Source organism: Calonectris borealis, chromosome 3, assembly GCF_964195595.1.
Source record: "Calonectris borealis chromosome 3, bCalBor7.hap1.2, whole genome shotgun sequence".
Taxonomy (NCBI): domain Eukaryota; kingdom Metazoa; phylum Chordata; class Aves; order Procellariiformes; family Procellariidae; genus Calonectris; species Calonectris borealis.
In genome coordinates, this window is record NC_134314.1 from 62331960 (window position 1) to 62350523 (window position 18564).

The 18564-nt window shown below is 41.2% G+C and overlaps 1 protein-coding gene across 1 annotated transcript in view; it reads right to left on the reverse strand.

Moving 5' to 3' along the window:
* The window catches only part of SAMD3 (sterile alpha motif domain containing 3), a 40959-nt gene that overhangs the window by 6343 nt on the left and 16052 nt on the right, over nt 1-18564 (reverse strand). The window contains exons 5-6 of the mRNA XM_075144627.1: nt 18479-18563; nt 10876-11043 (exon numbers count right to left, since the gene is read on the reverse strand). Of these exons, the coding sequence (XP_075000728.1) occupies nt 10876-11043; nt 18479-18563 (253 nt within the window). The remainder of the gene's footprint in view (nt 1-10875; nt 11044-18478; nt 18564) is intronic.

An 18564-nucleotide genomic window follows, 5' to 3' on the forward strand; every position in this document is an offset into this window, starting at 1 on the left:
TCCTTAACCTGTTAACGTGCACTAAGTTGGATGGACTATCTCTTGCTTCGGCGTGACCACTGCACAAAAACAAGCGTTGGTCCATTCTTGTCAGTCTCAAGATGCTCGTGCTTTCTCACACATGCACGCACACAAACTTGGACTGTGGTTTGGGGCTTTTTAATTACATTTATGGTTTTTACTCTGAGCAAGGGCTAGTTTGAAGTGTCTGACTCCAAACAACTCTGTTACTACTGGCTTTTCCCGTGGGTCTGCTTCCAAGCCTCCTGCCCGTAGAGCAGGAGCTTCTTCAGCCACCTGATGTGGAGCACAGCGGCTCATTTCCAGAGGGGCCGTCACCTTCAGTGCCTTACTTGCAGAGGCAGGAAAGCAAAACAAGCTCAACCCAGTGTGCTGTAACCACAGACAAACTGGCTGGGTTGCTTAGAAACAAACACCCAGGAGCACCAAGTTGTGACCTTTACTCCAGCTTATCTCCGTCCCCCTTGTCAAGGCAAACACCGCTCACGCTGATGGACTTTCCATGTAGTCAGCTCTGTCCTTGAGAGCTAGTTTAGCTAATGACATTATTAATTAGCTAAATGAGACCATCTGACATTTTGTAAGCATGAATGGCAACCTACCAATAGAAATACAGCAGTGGTATAAGGAAGAATTGCTGTCATACTTATCTATTAGGAAAAAAAAATGTGATGGAAGGCCAAACTTCTTTGCGTAAATCATCCACTACCTATGAGTAACACAGGCAAAAGTCAGTGGTAGAATTGGTTTTCTTGCAGTGTTCAGCCTGCTTAGAACAATCACTATCTGTAAGCTTTTCACCTTTTTAAGCTGCACTTCTAGGCTGAAGAAAGGCATTGGTAGTTCTGAACTTCAAGCTCTTTAACATAGCTTGTTTAAACTAGTAGTCTATGTAATGGGTATACACACCCAGCCATAAAACACATCTTAAAACTTCAGTCAAATAATAGAGCTCCAGAAATGTACCAAGTCTGTGGTAGCACCGTTCGGATACCAATTAACAACAGTTTTCTACTGGCCTTAGTAGCCACTGCTGTTTCAGAGTTTACTTCTCGTTTATTAAAGTGCGGTGAAAACGTAACAAATAAAGTATCTTGAGGATGGGCGATGGGAAGTATGATGTAAAACACTTGGCTTGCGATGAAAGAGCAAGCAAATGAGTTGTAGGGTTGGCATTAGCGACCAAAGTTGCTATGGTTTTGGGGACTCCTTGGCTTTAATACAGTGGCAGGTCTGTGCCTTTTGTATCTAATCACTTCATTACATTTTGTTTCTGGACAGTTTCATTCCTGCTAGGGAATACAAACAATATACTATAATATAGAGTGCTATATAAATATAGATTAGCTGATAACTGGGAGGATAGATTTACTGCATCATTGCATATTTCTAATTCCAACTGATTTAGTGCAGGTGCTGTACGTTTTTTGGTCAAGAACAGAACAGAGCAATGGGACCTCACTGCTACATTAAGTCGAATGGCAGTGATTATCTTTAGTGTGGAATTAAAGAATAGCGAGCTTAGATGTTTGTGGATGAGTAGCTGTTTTCAGTCAACCTAGCCAAAAATCTAAAAGGCAAAAGCATTCTGATTTATGTTGTGCACTAAGGATAGTTTCATTCAAATAAAATCTGAAGTTTTTCGATAGAGCAGGAAAGTTTGGCAACACTTGAATTTTACACAAATTATTTCTGACCTCAGGATTTATTAGATTCTAATATCCAAAGAAGTTTTTGCTTTTATTAAAAGATTACAAAATTACATGTTCAGTGTGTAACTTGCTTTATAACTCAATTTCCATTATCTTCAGCCCTTCCTATTTCACAAATTTGCCTTTTTTCTAGTAAAGTGCAATGGATATTAACTCAGTCACACCTAAATGCAGAGTTCACTTAGAATGTTCTCATTTTCTCCTTTTAGTTTTTAGGTTGTGAACAGGTTGATTTTTAAGGTAAGTAGAAAAGTAACAGAGGTGGCTTGCTTTCGGGGGAAAGAAGTTACCTCAGCGGGACACCATTTTGCAACGTATTTTAAGTTTTATTGGAGAACGAGTTCAAGTGTGATTTAAAATCTTTTATAGTTAACTTTAACATTGCTGGTGTGAACAGGAAGAATCTGGGTTTGGAAAGCTGGTTACTCAACCGGTTTTCAGCCTATCACATGCTAATGTAGGGAGGACTCTAAATCCTCTCCACTTTAACCATCCAAGCAAGAAAGCTAGCGACAGCACAGCAATATTCCAGTAAAATTGTGACAATAAGGTTAAACCTCAGTTATTTCAATACACTGCGGAAAAGCAATCCTATCTAGACTGAAGCCAGGATCTCCTATCTCAATGTTTGAAGAAAAGAAGCCAAAGGTAAGAGGTCAGCATGTGTGCAGGAGAGAACTAAAAAACAGCCTTTTTAAATAAAGAATCCTTTATTCTTGAGGTCATCCAAACTCCTCTGGCCAGATTTTCAGTTGTGTCACCAGTAAAATCCATTTCCCTTGCAATGATAAGGACAATGTTAATTGGTGATCTTTAATTTTTTTTTTATATAGAATCTTGTTTTATTTCGCAATGTACATACTTACAATGTAAAGAATTTCTTTTTAAATAAAGTTTGATTTTTAAAAAAACAGTGTTTCTGGAACAAACGAGAATTTACCTCAATGCCTTTAAAAAACAAGCTGCCTTTTTGTCACAAGCTCCTGAGAAATACCGCAGAATAGAGAAAAAGGTCAGAAGGATGCAGAAAGGAAATTAATGAGGTGAGCAGAGGATATCCAGTACTCGCACATCAGTGTAACCTAGACCTTGAGGGAGGGATGGTCCTGCCAAGGCTCTTAGCCCTTCTGTTAGGCTCACATGCAAAGGGTGACAGCAGTAGGGGGCCCATCCCTGAGTGCCCATGCCTGCAACTACCTTTAACTTCTTGGCATCTCAGGTATCTGTGACTAAAGCCACTGGATCTAGGAGCCACACAGGTTCTAGGGCTCTTTACTCAGGCTCCAGATGTCTTTTGACAGTGACCTCCAGTTAATATTCACAGTTCTACCTGGAACCATAAACAAGTAGATTGTATTAAGATGCTCACATTAAAAACAAGAAAACATACATACGTAAAACAACCAGACTCCAAATCCTTCATGTCTCCCATTTCCTTAAGCAAGAGGATAGTTAGTCATTTGGTCGGAGACAGGCGTTTAAATAAAGGCCCAATCCCTTAATGTCCTTTTGGTGGATCTTGATTTTTCCCAAGATACAGCTAGAGATTATATTACCCTGTTCTTGTAAAAAGCCTCAGCTAGTGGGGCACTTCTGTTAGTCAGTGCCACAGCCAGGGAAGTGAAGCTGCCACGTCTATTTGTGGGGAAGAAGGGAGCAATTCTTATACATGATGTGTATCACCAAGGTCTGTCTAAGCTTTCAGTTACTGTTGAAAACCAGCATCATAAATCCTAAAAGTCATTAATGACAACACCGAAGTAACATGACTGCCTAATCACGGAGTGATGAAAACTCCTCTGGTGAGGACAGCAGGCACCTCTTGCTCTTTACAAGGGTTTACACCAGTTCCTGAATGGTAAATGTAGCCTAGCTGTTGCTAATGACAAAGATCAGGATCTCTTTTTTTGAAGAATGCCAACAGGACCTACTTACTCCTCAGTTTGAGAGACCGCATTCAAATAGGACCAGTAGAGTTAAAGAGATGGACATGGGGAAACTGCACTGCATCCTGCTGGTCTGTTCACTGCCAACCATGGATTCAGGTCCCTCACCTGGGATGCTTTGGGAATATTCCTTCGAGGGAATTCCTTTGGGTGGAGACTAATCTGCTTGCTGGAAAGGGTAGAAACCATGCAATGGTAGTGAGAACCATCTTCTGGAACAGCAGTGCCACATAGGAAGGTTTGGTGGTGCCAGCACTGAATGGGAGCTCGTTTTACACCATACTTTGGGACTGAGTTGCTGATGAGTAGCAGTGCTGGTACAGCTGTTGCATTGCCTTTCATTATTGCTGCTTTCAGTATCTTGTCAGCTCCCAGCAGCAGCTAATGATAGTTCCTCTGAAAAAAACTTTTCAAATTTTCCTTGCTAGATGCCAATGCATACTCCAAGTCATGTTATTGCTTAGAGCATTGATGCAATAACACTTCTTGATTGCTGAGTCTACCTGCATCAGAGTCAGCATCAATGCTCAAGGTACTTACGCGAGAAAGCCTGACAGTAGCAGTTTCAATATCTTCTCTCTGCCTAAACAAAGAACATGATGCTTGCATACTCACACTGGGAGTATGGTGGGACCCTGGTTTGGGTTAATCTTTTCCATTAATTGGGTTTTGTAACTTCTTCAGGATGAGAAACAGCTTTCACAGGTAGTTAAGTGAGCATAATTTGAATCTTGTGTCTTGATTTTTGAATACTGAAAAGTGGGTCTTGCTGTTTTGTCTGGAATACATACAGATGCAAGGCATCATAAAAACACAGTGTACAGCACAGTTTTTAATACCACTGTTGCAAGGGACAGCCTTTTTTCTGTGGTGACTTTCAGGTTCATCATAATGACATTTAGTATGCTGAACACAGGGGCATTTTGTATCAGGAGGAATGCTCAAACCAGGTTATGATCATTAGAAAGCAAAGATTTGCTCAAAACCACCCAAAACTCCGCAGACTGATCTGGGACAAGTCTGAATCTGAAAGGCAGGCAGTAACCTGGACACTACTCAGGGCCCATCTTCTTGTCCCAGAGGGTGGGAGAGAACCGAGAAGACATCGCAATTGCACCACCTCTCATGTCCAGACACTGAACACAAAGACAGCTGAAACAGCGTGGGCAGGCTGCTTTCATGCAAAAGGAGCATGTAACCTACTGCAGGATCCACGCTGTACTTAAATGAGATGTTTAATTAAAGGAGGCTCTGCTTTAGTTGCACATAATTACCCTTTTGAGCCAGGCAGACACTTTCAGACACGTGGCAATGCTAACTGCAAACTTCCAAAGCCACAGAAGTCAGTTTATTTCTGACCACGACTGCTTTCTGATCTGTCGGCTGCCAAACACACAGCATAAACAAAATGGGTGACATCTGTGTTCCTCCACCAAGGGACAACCCATATTTCACCCTTTATGTTAACTCACAGGACAATGGAGATACTGAATGACATAAATAAGAAGGTGAAGCAGAAGATGCACACCAGGAATTTGTGTTTAAAGCTTTTGCTTTGGCTCTAAAAGCATTTTAAAATATTAGCTAAGCAACAGCACACACTAAGTATGCACATCAAAGTTTTAGGGAAAAAATCACATTACAACAGTACAGCCATTGAGCGATCATTCATATATGCACACTCATGTTCTGGCTGTGCAGACGTTCAAGCACTTGATTTGGAGACTTTAATATTAGAAGAAAAGGGGCTATCACCCCTGCTTCGTCTGTGTACAGCGTTCACAGTATAGATGGCACCTAACGCTATACCTGCCAATGGTGCCCCTCAACCACCAGACTCGGCCAAGAGACTTTCTGCATCTCATGCACAAGTTGTTCATCCTTTGAGAGTTTTACAGACATTTGATTCATTTGGTTTCCTTTTTCCCTTTCTGATGCCGTTTTTTTTCTCCTCATTCCTCCCTTTTTCTCTAGCCGTCGCCTCCAAATCCTATTCTCGCCACACTCCTTGAAACCTTGTTTCAAGTTTCTAACTCCTGCAGTGGCATAATCTCATTGACAAACATGATGTTAGTTATCACCTCAAAGAAAACAGATCCCTAGGAAATGTCTAACTTGCCTAATTTACCTAATTTGAGGTAAAAGAAACTCCAGCTCACGGGGTAGACATCACTCAATCCTGACTCCTTCTTTCATCAGAAGATTTCCAGATCATGATGAGCTTAAAGCCAACGGGGTAAACTTCTGTGAAGCACCCAAAAGCAGCAACTTTTCCATCACCATTTTTCTCCTCACAATGAGCCCTAAGACCACCCCCAGAGGCTTCACGCAGACGCCCAGCTTCAGTATCAGTCTGACTTTGGCAAAAGGTTGCACAGGCTGAGGAAGGGTAAAGGCAAAAGACAGCATAGACCATCTGCTTCACCCTATTAAATGGCTGGCTTCCTTCAACAATTAGCTCCCTCATGCTGGCTGGTTCAGGGACTGTCTTCTATATCTGCCCTGAACCAGGTACTTTGTGCAGGTTAAGCCTTCCAGGCCTTGTCATTAAGTCTGGCTCTGGGCACCCAAGATGATCTTAATGTGGATTTTGGCCAAACTCAGGAAGCCCATCACACAGCTTTTCAACAATCCTCCTCCTGTTTAAAGCCAGGAGGCCCATCCATTTTCTCAGAGACAAGCTCGCTTTCTGAGCCTCATTAGTTAAGGGGAAGCCTCAGCCTTATGGCAAGAATGTTCTCACCAGCTTCACTGCTCTTGTACTGCATGATACGACAAAAACAAGCACATACAGTGCCCAGCTTCTACCTGGATGCCTCCTGGGCCAGAGGTCTTCTCTGATTTTCATCTGGTCCTCTTGGCACAGAGGTCTTCTCTGATTTTCATCTGGTCCTCTTGGCAGAGGATTTGCTCATTCACAACTTTCAACATTCCTGCTTATCTTCCCTGTACAGGAATAATATCAGCAGATGTCCAACTTCATGAGTTTACGTTTCTGCAGAATTCTTTGGCTTCTCCCAGTCTAAATACTCACCAAAACATTTCTTATCTCTATGCCATAGACATAGAAAGGAGATGACCTGCTGGTGGCCCCTTTATAAATTGTTTTCATTACGTTATTCCCAGCTCTGCTGGGTGTGGCAAATATGCCCAGTTATCTGCAAACATCTACCGCTATGTTAACTGGCAGCCTATTTCTCCTTTTCACATCTAACTCCAAATTTACTTGTGTGACTGCTTCAGAGAAGCCCTGATGACCTCACAAACAGGCTGTCATAGGATGTAAGAAATTGAAGGCATTAGAAGAGGGGCTGTACTCTCTCTCTCTCTCCACTTCTGTTTAAGATCTTGAACTACTAACAGTCTTCTAGCCTGTTATATTCCCTTAAAATTCAGGTAACTTAAGATATCCTTGGATAGTCCCTTTGCTGACAGGTTTTCTTATACAACGGCTGGGATGGACTGAAGGAGCTTGATTCAGTTGCATAGATATAGCTATTTAGTGGCATTTGAGGTGTCATAAGGGTATCTGCTCTGGAAGTAGCAGAACATGACACAAGACTTATGGGAGACCCACGCCCTTCTGGATTGGCAGGTGGAGCCATGCAGGATATCTATGGGCATTTTTATATCTGTCTTCAGCTAACTGAATTGATTGTGAAGTCACACTTCCCATGGACAGCACTTTCAAGGCTGACAAGATTTCAAAACTTGTAAAGTTCTGAAAAGGACAATTTGCTCTTTGGTCACCACCCCTGTGATGACTAAGCTAGTGTTTGCACCACATGCTTTCATCATATGGAAGCCAATCACCAGCTCTAACTGCACTTCCCTCTCCATCGCCTTTTGCCTTTTGATAATCCTCTGGCCAAAGATGCACACCAAGGGTGTCCTATCTTCCTATTCCTTCTGGCTCTCCCAAGTCTAGGGCCCCTCCTGTTACAACTGGCAGGGGGTGGTTTCTCTCATAGCCTGAAGGACCATAAGCCCAATAATTCCTTAGGGCAGAGGAAGAGTTTTATGGTACCATTTTGATGCTGAAAAAAGAATGAGATCAGTCAGAACAAGCCACTAGACGGCTGCCTTAGCAGCAATCCCACCCTGGCTGCAGAGGGGAGACTGGCTTGCCTTTCTTATTTAGTTTCACGGTGTGATCACCCTTCCATTGGCAGCAGATGAAGGTCATTATCATTACAAAGCACTCTCCCCTGGACTACTGCAGCTCCAAGATATTTGCTTGGCTGTGGAAAATGACTGAGGAGGATTCTCACTCCATAGCCAGAAAATTTGTTAATTAAGAAGGCTTTCCTGATCAAGTTCTGAATATCCTTCAGACATGGGGGCTCATATTAATGTCTACATCAGACACAGTCCAAGCTTCTTTCCAATGGTGGCTTAACCTGATGAATATTTGTAGGGAGCATCATTTTAAGCAAAACCTCCTTCAGTGACAGACACCTCCAGCGTGGGCCTATGTGCTTACTTACCATCATTTTACAGCTCTGGGCACTGCACTTGCTCAAGACCTTTCCTTTTTAGCCACTCTAAAATGAATATACTCTTCAATCTTGCTTGAATATAATGCTCTGTAATGAGCAATACATCAGCAGACGTTTTAAAGAAACTGGAGGAGAAAGCCAGATGCTGCATCTGGAAGCAATGCTCTGCATGGGAGGCCAAGTAACACTCGTGCTGTGTTTGGAGGACGAATGGCTGCTGGCAGGTAACGGGGCTTGGACAGACCAAGGGGCAGACATCATCTGTAGCTCTGAGCACATCCCAAAACATCACAGGAAGCTTGTCCTGGCAAGCAACTGTTTTTTCACGTGATGAAATAGAAAGAGTGGTCAAGGATTTTATTAGTAGTAATAGATTTATTACCCTTTTTGTATAAAAACAAATGCCAGGTATACCAGTGAGGCATTTCCTATTCGTAAATAATCTTTTTATCGGTTGCATACCGTTAACAATCCAAGATTATACTGACATGAGGCACATTTGACGGAGTTACATCTTACGACTATTCAGAAACTAAAGCTCAATATAGAAGTCAGCTGTGTGGCTGGTAAGTAGGTCATCTGTTGGGAACAGATGTGCTCTTTCATCTGCACTGCTTGCCAGTTGGCTTTGACCTATAATGCCCTAAATGTCCCACTCTGCCTATCTAAGGGGCTGGGAATCCTTGATGGATTATTCTCCAAAGGTCTCCTTAACCTGGAACTCATTTCCCACCCTTTTACCTTAAATAATCCTGATGTGTTGGCTTCTAGTCCACACATGGCTGATCTGTTCTTCCAGACTTGGAAAAGGGAAGAAGGCAAGGGGATCTGGTAATGATAATTTGAAAATCATTTGGTTTTGCTTGTGGTATTGGCTTCTAGACCAAATATTTATTTTTTGAGCCTAAGACTCTTTGTTTGGCAGTTTAAATTTATTACAAAGTAGTTAGTGCCAAGGATTAGCAGAAACGTGTCTTTATGTGTGTTCCTAAATATACAAAATTAAAAACTCCACACGGCATTTGTTTGAAAGAATGATAAACAAACATCTTGTTTAGCTGCTGTTTCTAGTGACATAATTTGAGATCTCAGAGCCAGACATACCTGGTTTCAATGTAGAAACACATTTAAAACTAAGAAAGGTATGATTCCCTTAATTTTGTGGGACTCATTTTTACGCCTTAACAGGCTCCACAAGTGTTAATTTTTGCATTTATATCTATCTCCCTGATGTTTAGGGTATGGGAAAAATAAGAGAAAGACAGTAGAAGTTGCTCAGGGAGACTCAGCATCCTCTCGCCTCCTTCCCGTTTAACTCTTATTTGCTTACAACATTAAGGCTAGCAGAAAATGTCTAGGACTTTAGAAGAGGTGGAACATACTTCCTTCTTCTTCAATTTCTAAAGCAAACAAGGAATGACCAGTGATGGCCTTGGGCAATGCAGTTAAACAGAGGAGTGATTCCTAATTTACAGACACACAGCGCAGTGCAGTTACATCTTCTCTATAGAAAAATGAAGTCAACCGTGCAGTCCCTACAGGATCACTGCAAAGCCCTTCTCAGCTAGCTGATGTGACAAAAAAGACCCACATTTGCCCTTTCCAAGCATTAGCAGATACAGGATGGCTAACTCTTAATGCATGCACAAAACCAGGAGCCTGTCATTTCTCTTTTAGCGCATACAAGACTGTTTATTGTTTTGCACCCAAATTAAAGGTTTCTTACTTCACACATTCTGCAAACATTTCAACTAAAGCAGGCAGAGAGAAGTATTTATTCCTGCATACATTAAGCAAAAGGGGATAAACAGAAATTACTGAAGCTTCTAAAAAAAAAAAAACCCAAAGAAAAACATATATCTGCTTTTTGGGTAGAAAACTACAGCTACCTTCAGACGCAAGGGTGATTTATGCCAAAATGCATCCAGTAAGCCACTCTTGTTGCCCTAAAGACATGTGTCTGGTAAACAGCAGGATGGACATATGTAAACTAAAGTCGAATATCTGCTCACATATCTTCTTTATCACATTCTTACAATTGTTTAAATTTTACCACATTTTAGTTGCAGCACTGAAGGAAGTGTGAGGAGCGTTGGCAAAGCATAACTGGAACCTTAATGTATTTACAAAAGTGTATAAATTAATTAGTATGCTTCAAACACTTACCGGACAGTAATAGCTCTCTGAATTCTCTAACTAAAGGGAAATACAGCAACTGCATGCATACATTCATAAGCATCCCTAGGTATATCACACATCAACAAAAACAGTTTTTATGCAACAAAATGAAGTGTGGCAGTAGGATATGACCATTTGCTACCAGCTCAAATATCACTTTGCATTCTTATTTGTACAGAGGTTTCAGCTCTTAGACATAAGCCTCTATGGTTTTTCACTCTAACTGGAGGTGTATAACCTAAAGCAGAATGGGAATATTGCATTTAAAAAAAAGACAGAATTTTATGTCCAACTGGTAACAACTCTAAATGACTACAAATGTGCAAGGCATCCAGTATCAGGTTCAGCTCCGCTATTGATAGTTATCCAGAAGGAGAAAAAAGTCAAGGGTCTGGCTATAGGACAAAATGAGTTTAAATTGGATGAGATCACTTCGTTCTCCCCTTTACTGGCTGGTGGCCTTACCGACAGCAGAGGAACTGAAAGACACAGAACTCAGTTAAGCACCAAAAATCTTACCTCTACCTGCACCTGGACGTCATCAGGTTTGTTTTCAGCAAATGAAGATTTCCTGGTCTGTCCTCGCCTGTGGCCAAACTTGCATTTGTTCCTCAGGACTTGCTCATCATCTTCAATGGGTCTCCGCACATATTTGAAACGATCTTTAAGGGCCCGTTTCCATAGCAACTGCATGGGAAAAAAAATCTGTCATTACCACTATCTTTCAAGAACTTGCCCCATTCCTAAAGCAGGTCACTTTGTTTTATCTAACTCTATTTTATAAAAAACGTTATCCACTAAAGAAAAAGACTTACAGGGTGGCATCAGCATACTGGTGGCTTCAGGACTGAAGGAAACACAAGCACCTGGGGTATATGACTCTATGGCAACTAAACAGCAGGGCTACTGGCACTGGCGTGGTTCGTTAAGGATGACAGTAATTGAACCTAACAGTTAGATGTATCCAGTATAACCAGGGCTGTCAGTGAAACCGCAGTTTGCTTTCCTTTTCTCAGCTCTACTTTTGGACGCTCCATTGATGACATCAGGTCATGAAACTACACGGTGAATCAGATCAGCTCCCTGATGCCACAGAAAACTAATGGTGTTTTTTTGAGTGCATTATTTTTCCCTGCCTCTGACTGGTTGTGAAGTTGTATGATTATCATCTCTAACACAAGGGAGCAGGAAAGGTACGGTGGGATGCTCCCTTTTGCAGGAAGCCTACAGTTACACTGGATCAAGTGTATTATTAAACCGAGCTAAAAATTGCTGAATTGAAAGGATCATTTCAGTAGGTCCTAGCATTTGTGAGACTCCTCAAGGCATGTAAGTTAAAGGCAGTTCTGCATTGCAAGTGGATGCAGTCCCTATTTAACGGAGCCACTCATCACTCCTTGGCAGCCGAGCTTCCTCGTGCATCCTTACGGACAGACAGCTGTTTACCTGCAGTCCCCAGCTGGGTGTCCCGTGGTGGGACCCAGCCGTGCTAACTACCAGCATGCAGGGAAGCAATTACTAAGCCAAGGCTGCTAAACACGTCTGCAGGCAAACCCTGCAGTTGTGAATATTGAAAACGTTTTGTCAGATCCTCAAAAACAACTGCCTATTTCAGTTATTGAGGGTTTTCAACGGTCAGAGAGAACAAAAATTAGTCAGAAAAGTGACTGTAAATGACAGGACATGGCAAGAGAGATTCAAATAGCTGTTACTTCATTTTCTAAAATTGACTCCAATACTATACTCAATACTATACCCAAGCCTGTACTCACTGACATACTAAAACACAATATAAACAGAAGAATGATTACTCCAAATTTCTTACCAAAATTACGTCCTTTATTAGTCAAGGTCATATGACTTTAAGGGTTAGCTTTGGTGTAAACCAGAATTCAGTAAAAGTAGACTAAAAGTAGTACAGTATTTTTCATTGCAGCGAGTCTGACATGCCTGCCTTTCTCACCCACAGGGTACGGATGGGAGGGTCTCTTAAAAGATGATAGTGGTGAAGGCAGCGTGACCTTGCCTTTCTCCTGCTGAAAATACTGCTCCCACATCCCTAGGGTACCAGCTGGCCTACAGGTCCCCAATCCTAAAAGCAAGAGCTCCAGGAACGGTGAAAAATGAGAGCGGAAGAGCTACGAGAATACAGCCCCTGTGGCACCTGCCTCAGCTCGTCTCGGGCAGACCTGGGCCAGCCAGGGTAAGGGTGCCCTTCCTGCCACCCACCTACGGGCTCTTACAGAAGTATCCTCCCCCTGCCAGTCACCTGTGAACATCCGAGAACTGGAAAGAAAACAAACCCATCTGCATTTCTAGTATGTAAACTTCAGACTGAGGACTCTGCCAGAACAGGAGTCATGTCGTCACCAACCTAAGCGGAGCAATTAGAAACAGAGCACAACTGCTCACCCAGTCTTCTCACAACGTCGTCTTCTTTACAGCCTCAATTTGAGTATTACACCCCACCACAAAACCAGTAAGGTGACTACATGCCTTGAAAATCCCACTTGCTATCCGCCTGAACAATTAAGGTTCCTAAATATGTTTACAGTTCTGGCCCTATGCATTTATATTTTGATGCAAATACCCCAACGTTATATGCCTAGCAAAATTTATTTGGAACACTGTTATTTGAAGGTTGTTAAGAAACAAGCAGACAAAACCCTTAGCTTAACGCTTCTCTGAAGTGTTCAACAGATGTTAAAATATTTTAAAACATGATCATCCCAGAATATATTAGCAGCTGACAATTTAAATATCCCCTTAGTTGAGTTTTGCACAGTTTCTTTCTTTTAAAAACCTTTGTTTGGCTAGAAGACATTTTCACTTATTCTTCCGCATGAAAGAATATACCGACACCTATACAGAGCTTTAAATACCCCTCAAAGTTCAAAACATTCAGCTGTTTCATCCTCCTGTCCTCAGATAAATTAAGAGTTTTAACTAAATCTATTTCTGTAATAGGATTCTCACAAGCCTAGCCAAGTCCCTTCTCACATACCTATTTCATGAATGAGACTGTGAGCACATACATTTATGTGGTTTCTCTAGCGGGTAATACATCTTCCAAAAAGGATGCTTTCATTACCATTTTTGAGCTGATAACTTTATTTTCTATTAATTCCCCACCAAAAAAAAAGCCCAAACCACCCTAGGAAGGTTTACAATGCTTGTAAGGGAGCAGAAGGATTAGTCTGTGTCTATCTGACATAGGAGAAAAAGGATTACACGCAGATTAAAAGCAGTAATTTACTAGTGAATAATCATTTTGTGCACAGCGGTTACATAAATCAGGCATGTCAGCACGGGGACCCTGGGTTTCATCGGCATCTCGGCACCGCTCGGCAGCCCCGAGCTGGAGGCAGCTGCTTACGCAAAGCCACTGGCAAGCGGTGCGGATGAGAGAGCCCTCTCTTTTCCTTCCTCATATATGGTTGTCTTGAAATCATACAATTTTCAGTTGTTGGCTGAAATGAAATGAAATAAGGGCAGTGACTCTTTCCAAATGGTTTGTTGCAACCCTTGTAAAAGGAATAAATTCAAATAGAATAGTATCTTGCAAGTGGTCAAAAACCAGTGTCATGCCAATTTTCTTTTGACTGCTGCGACTATGACCTTGGCTTTTTCTATATAACCGATTTGTCTGTAACTACTTACAAACATTGCATTGGTTATTGTGCTGGTTTTCGCTGGGATAAAGTTAATTTTCTTCATAGTAGCTAGTATGGGGCTATGTTGTGGATTTGTGCTGGAAACAGTGTTGATAACACAGGGATGTTTTACACAGAGTCAAGGCCTTTTCTGCTCCTCACCCCACCCCACCAGCGAGTAGGCTGGGGGTGCACAAGAAGCTGGGAGGGGACACAGCTGGGACAGCTGACCCCAACTGACCAAAGGGCTATTCCATACCATATGATGTCATGCTCAGCATATAAAGCTGGGGGAAGAAGAAGAAGGGGGGGACGTTTGGAGTGATGGCCTTTGTCTTCCCAAGTCACCGTTACACGTGATGGAGCCCTGCTGTCCTGGAGATGGCTGAACACCTGCCTGCCGATGGGAAGTAGCGAATGGATTCCTTGTTTTGCTTTGCTTGCGTGCGTGGCTTTTGCTTTACCTGTTAAGCTGTCTTTATCTCAGCCCACAAGTTTTCTTACTTCTTTTACCCTCCCGATTCTCTCCCCCATCCCACCAGGGGGGAGTGAGCGAGCGGCTGGGTGGGGCTTAGTTGCCAGCTGAGGTTAAACCACAACACTTAAGTTATAGATCAGAAATCTAATAATCTATTTCATGATTAAATGGAAATTAATTTTTTAAAATATTGGATGTGTTACCTTAGAATTACATTGTTCTTTAAGTAGGAGAAAACATCATGGGAAAAATTCCTTAGGTAAACACCTTAAAGCACTTCTTTCCAAAAGCTAATCTTGGAACAGGCTGAGGAAATTAATTTCATTCCAAGTGCTCCACAGACATCTTAAATGAGTTTTGCTTTTAGTATAAAATGATTTTTTAATTATTATTAATATTGTTTAGGATTTCAGATAATTCTTTCTTAATTCCTGCATCTACAGTGATCTAGTAAATAACCTTCTTTTTAAATTAATAGTATATAAGTAGCTTATTCGTAACCTTATTTTTAAACTTATTCATTTAGGATCATTATCATTCAGACTATATTCCATTAGATATCCTTTTCAAGGGCCGATGGCACAGAAGCATATTTTTCTTTACTGCAAAATTAAATAGGAAACCTTTTAACCAAGAAAATAGAATTATGGATAATCTACTAATAAATCTTGAAACACTAAACCTTAAATGACTTCTCATTGCAACAGAATGAGATTGAAAATATTAGACTATGTTTCTACATAATGCACACATTGTTTAAATTACTTGTTTAAAGTAGTTTGGGGTTATAAATAAAAAGTGTCCAGTATTTTGGGGGGGGGGGGAAGGAAAAAAAGGAATGTTCAAAGTTTTGCAAGTAAATTTTTTCCTGTCATGAAAATACTGGTGTGAATTTAGGCACTCTTATGGTTTTTTTTTGTTGTTGTTCCTCTATGTTTTCCAGCAGATCTTTCCCCTTTCCAATTTTCCAAGCCATTTCATTCCCATGAAAGTGTTGCAACAAAAGTGCTGACATTTCCAATTCAAAGTTTCTCCAAGTTTTTCATTACACCAAGTTCTTTATGTTCTGATTTTCTGTTCTTGGTCAGAAGAAAAAGCTAATTCTGGAATGTCAAGATCTCTCAGGGGATGAACTTTCCCTTTTCTCAGCCAGAAAGCCCAACCGCCTGCCCCTGCCCACCCACGCCAGGCACAGGCGTGCATACTTGCCGTGGAAGAACCCAGAACAGTTTCCACTGCATCCTTCCAGCAGCCAAGACACAGCCATTCCTGGTGAAGGGCTCCAAACCATAAGACTCTTGAGTTAAAAATAAAATCACACCACTGACAGACCCTCTCAGGGCATCTCATTAAGAACCACTGCAGCCTCCTGCAGACCCCAGCAGCCGCTGAGGCTGCTCCTCCACCCAAGGGGTAAGCAATGGCTTTCCTTTTAAGCATGAATTTAGAGTTTAACTGAATCTAGGAACTGAGACATAGCACAGCAATAAATAAAGAGCAATAAATTAACGTCATTAACAATACAGTGGGATAGAGCATTTTGCGGGGCAGAAAGGAAAACACCCGATGGCAGAAGTGAGCATGCAACTATTGCTTTTTCCTGTAACTTTGACAAGAAATTAAAAGTCCAAATACTTGAAAACATGTTTGTTGGTATTCTAAATAAACTCAGATAACTTTATTAATCTACCAGTCCTGGAAACCATTATTCTCGGAGGCCTGCCCAGCTGAATGGCTGTGTTCGGTGTGTCCCTTTCTCCAGCCTTGCAACACACCGAAAGGAGGGGGTTATCTATCAGACACAGACATCTGTGCACAGCTGGTCACCCGAGGCTCCCTTTGGAGTCCACAGAAAGAAACAAGAACTTCCGTAGTGCTATTCCTCTCTTCCCAACGTAGACACCTAAAACACATTATATGAACTGCATCTGTATATATGTTATATATACATGTATGTATAACATATATACATCCGTATATATGTTATTTAATGACTAATGTAACTAGCATTTTTGCTTGAAATACTACTCTCATGTTACAGTTTTCCTTTTCTACATTTAGCTATCAGTCCCCACATGAAAAGCTTTCTGCTTTACCTCTGAATTATTTTATTGATGATAGTTTTCTTAAATACTTTCAATGTACTATTCAAAAGTTGTAATCTAATGATTATAGATAAACAACTTTAAGGTATTCAGAACCTCTCAGTAAATAATATTTTATGTCTTACAAGACCTGTGATTCAATACTGTTATCAGGAACAGCAAGGAGCAATCCTTATAGTCCCATGCTAGCCTGAGGCAATTTTAAAAGAAAAGCCTACAAAAAGTTCACTTTTTTGAGCTGCTGAAGACACTTTTTCTGAGAAAAGATGAAAGAATGGCAGTTAGCCAATTTTTTTTGTTGTTCATTTGTTTCTTAAAGGTATATGAATTCAGTTTTACTTCAAGCCTCATGCTAAGTAGCTATGCATATGTTGTAGGGTTTGTTTTAAGCCATTGCTGTTGTAACTATCTCAGATCACGAAAAATAGTAATTCATCCCCCCCGCCTCCTCCAAACTTAAGTTTGGAGACATACACCTTTAGTGCATTTTTTCCTGCCTCAAGCAATGGAGAGGGGCTGGCTCAGAAGCATCAGACTAGCAACATTGCAAACTGCTAATTCGCTTCCTCGCTTACTTATGGTGGTTTCTTCCAGATATGCTTTCTAGTAAGCATGAGAGAAATATCAAAAGATAAAGAACAACTCTGAAGTCTCTGCCCCGTGATCCATCTGGGAAGCAATGAGCCATTTCCCAAAGAATGGAGTTAAAAGTAAAGTAGTTTCTCTCGGTCTACGGTCCTGCTGCAGCGACAGCCCTTTGAAACCTAGCTTAAGAACCTCTGCTTAAAAACGGTTTTTGAAAGTTAAAGGCTGTAAAAAGGTCTTCAGACCCACCCGGAACTGTCCTTCCCACTCCCCTCCACAAAGGGAGCCAGATAAAGCTGCAGCATTACCCAGGACCCTGGCCGGGGACCCCCGCTGGGGTACTCAGAGAGGAATCCCGATTGAAAATAAGGGTGGACCGTAGCTCTCTGATCCTTCCGCTCCCTCTCTCCTTGCTGAGCCGTGTTTGTTTTCTTTAGTCCCTTCCCTCCTACAGTGCCTGGGCTCAGGGGGGAACTAGAATAGCCACCCCTTAATCCTTACTTTTTTTTTTATTCTCAAAATTATTTTGCTTTCTGCAGTAACTGTACACGAGATATATATTTATATACGTTCAAAGCTAACAATCCCCACTGAGTCTCACAAGCTTTTACAAGACACTATAAAAGAATCACATGGAAAAGCAATGATGAAGTCAAAAGGTGAACACTGTCCTCTGAGACCACAGATATGTATTCTGGGTCACGGGAGTGAAAAAATGTACTTCAGATTTAAGTCACCTCCTTCCATTGCTTTCTGTTACATCCCCACTGAGATCCCAACCGGTGTTTTTAATTTTTTTTTTTTAATTAGGCCTAGATTCCTGATATACCTAAACCAGTAATATTACTACACGTTGTAGCTATAGATATCTAACACACAAGTGATTATAATGCATTGCAAGAGAATCAGTCATATGTTAGTCCTCATACAATTTTCTAAAGGCTTGGCTTCTTTGTTTTTAAAAACAAAAATAAGTCAAATTTACTTAAATTTATCCTTTAGGGGAAATCAATCCAGAAAGAAACTGTACCCAACAAGCAACCAGGGACTTCATGTACCAGTCTGCATGATCTCACAGTGGCTTTGAGGAATGGCTGTGACTGGATTAATCTTGAATTAATATAATGAAATAAGAATGTGATTTGCCAAAAGTGTCAAAGTGAAGCTTACAGATCTGAATAGAGTCAGTATATAAGAAATTGATATTGATTTCCTCTGAACTAGGTTATTTTATTGTGATCAATTATGCGGGGAAAAAAAAAAAGAATTATTTCCATATTTTTCAATTTTATAGTACTTACAAAGCCATTCCCATCTTCATCAAGGAATGGGTATGCCTGCAGTAGAGCATTGACAACAATGTTATATTGCTGACTGTTTGGATACC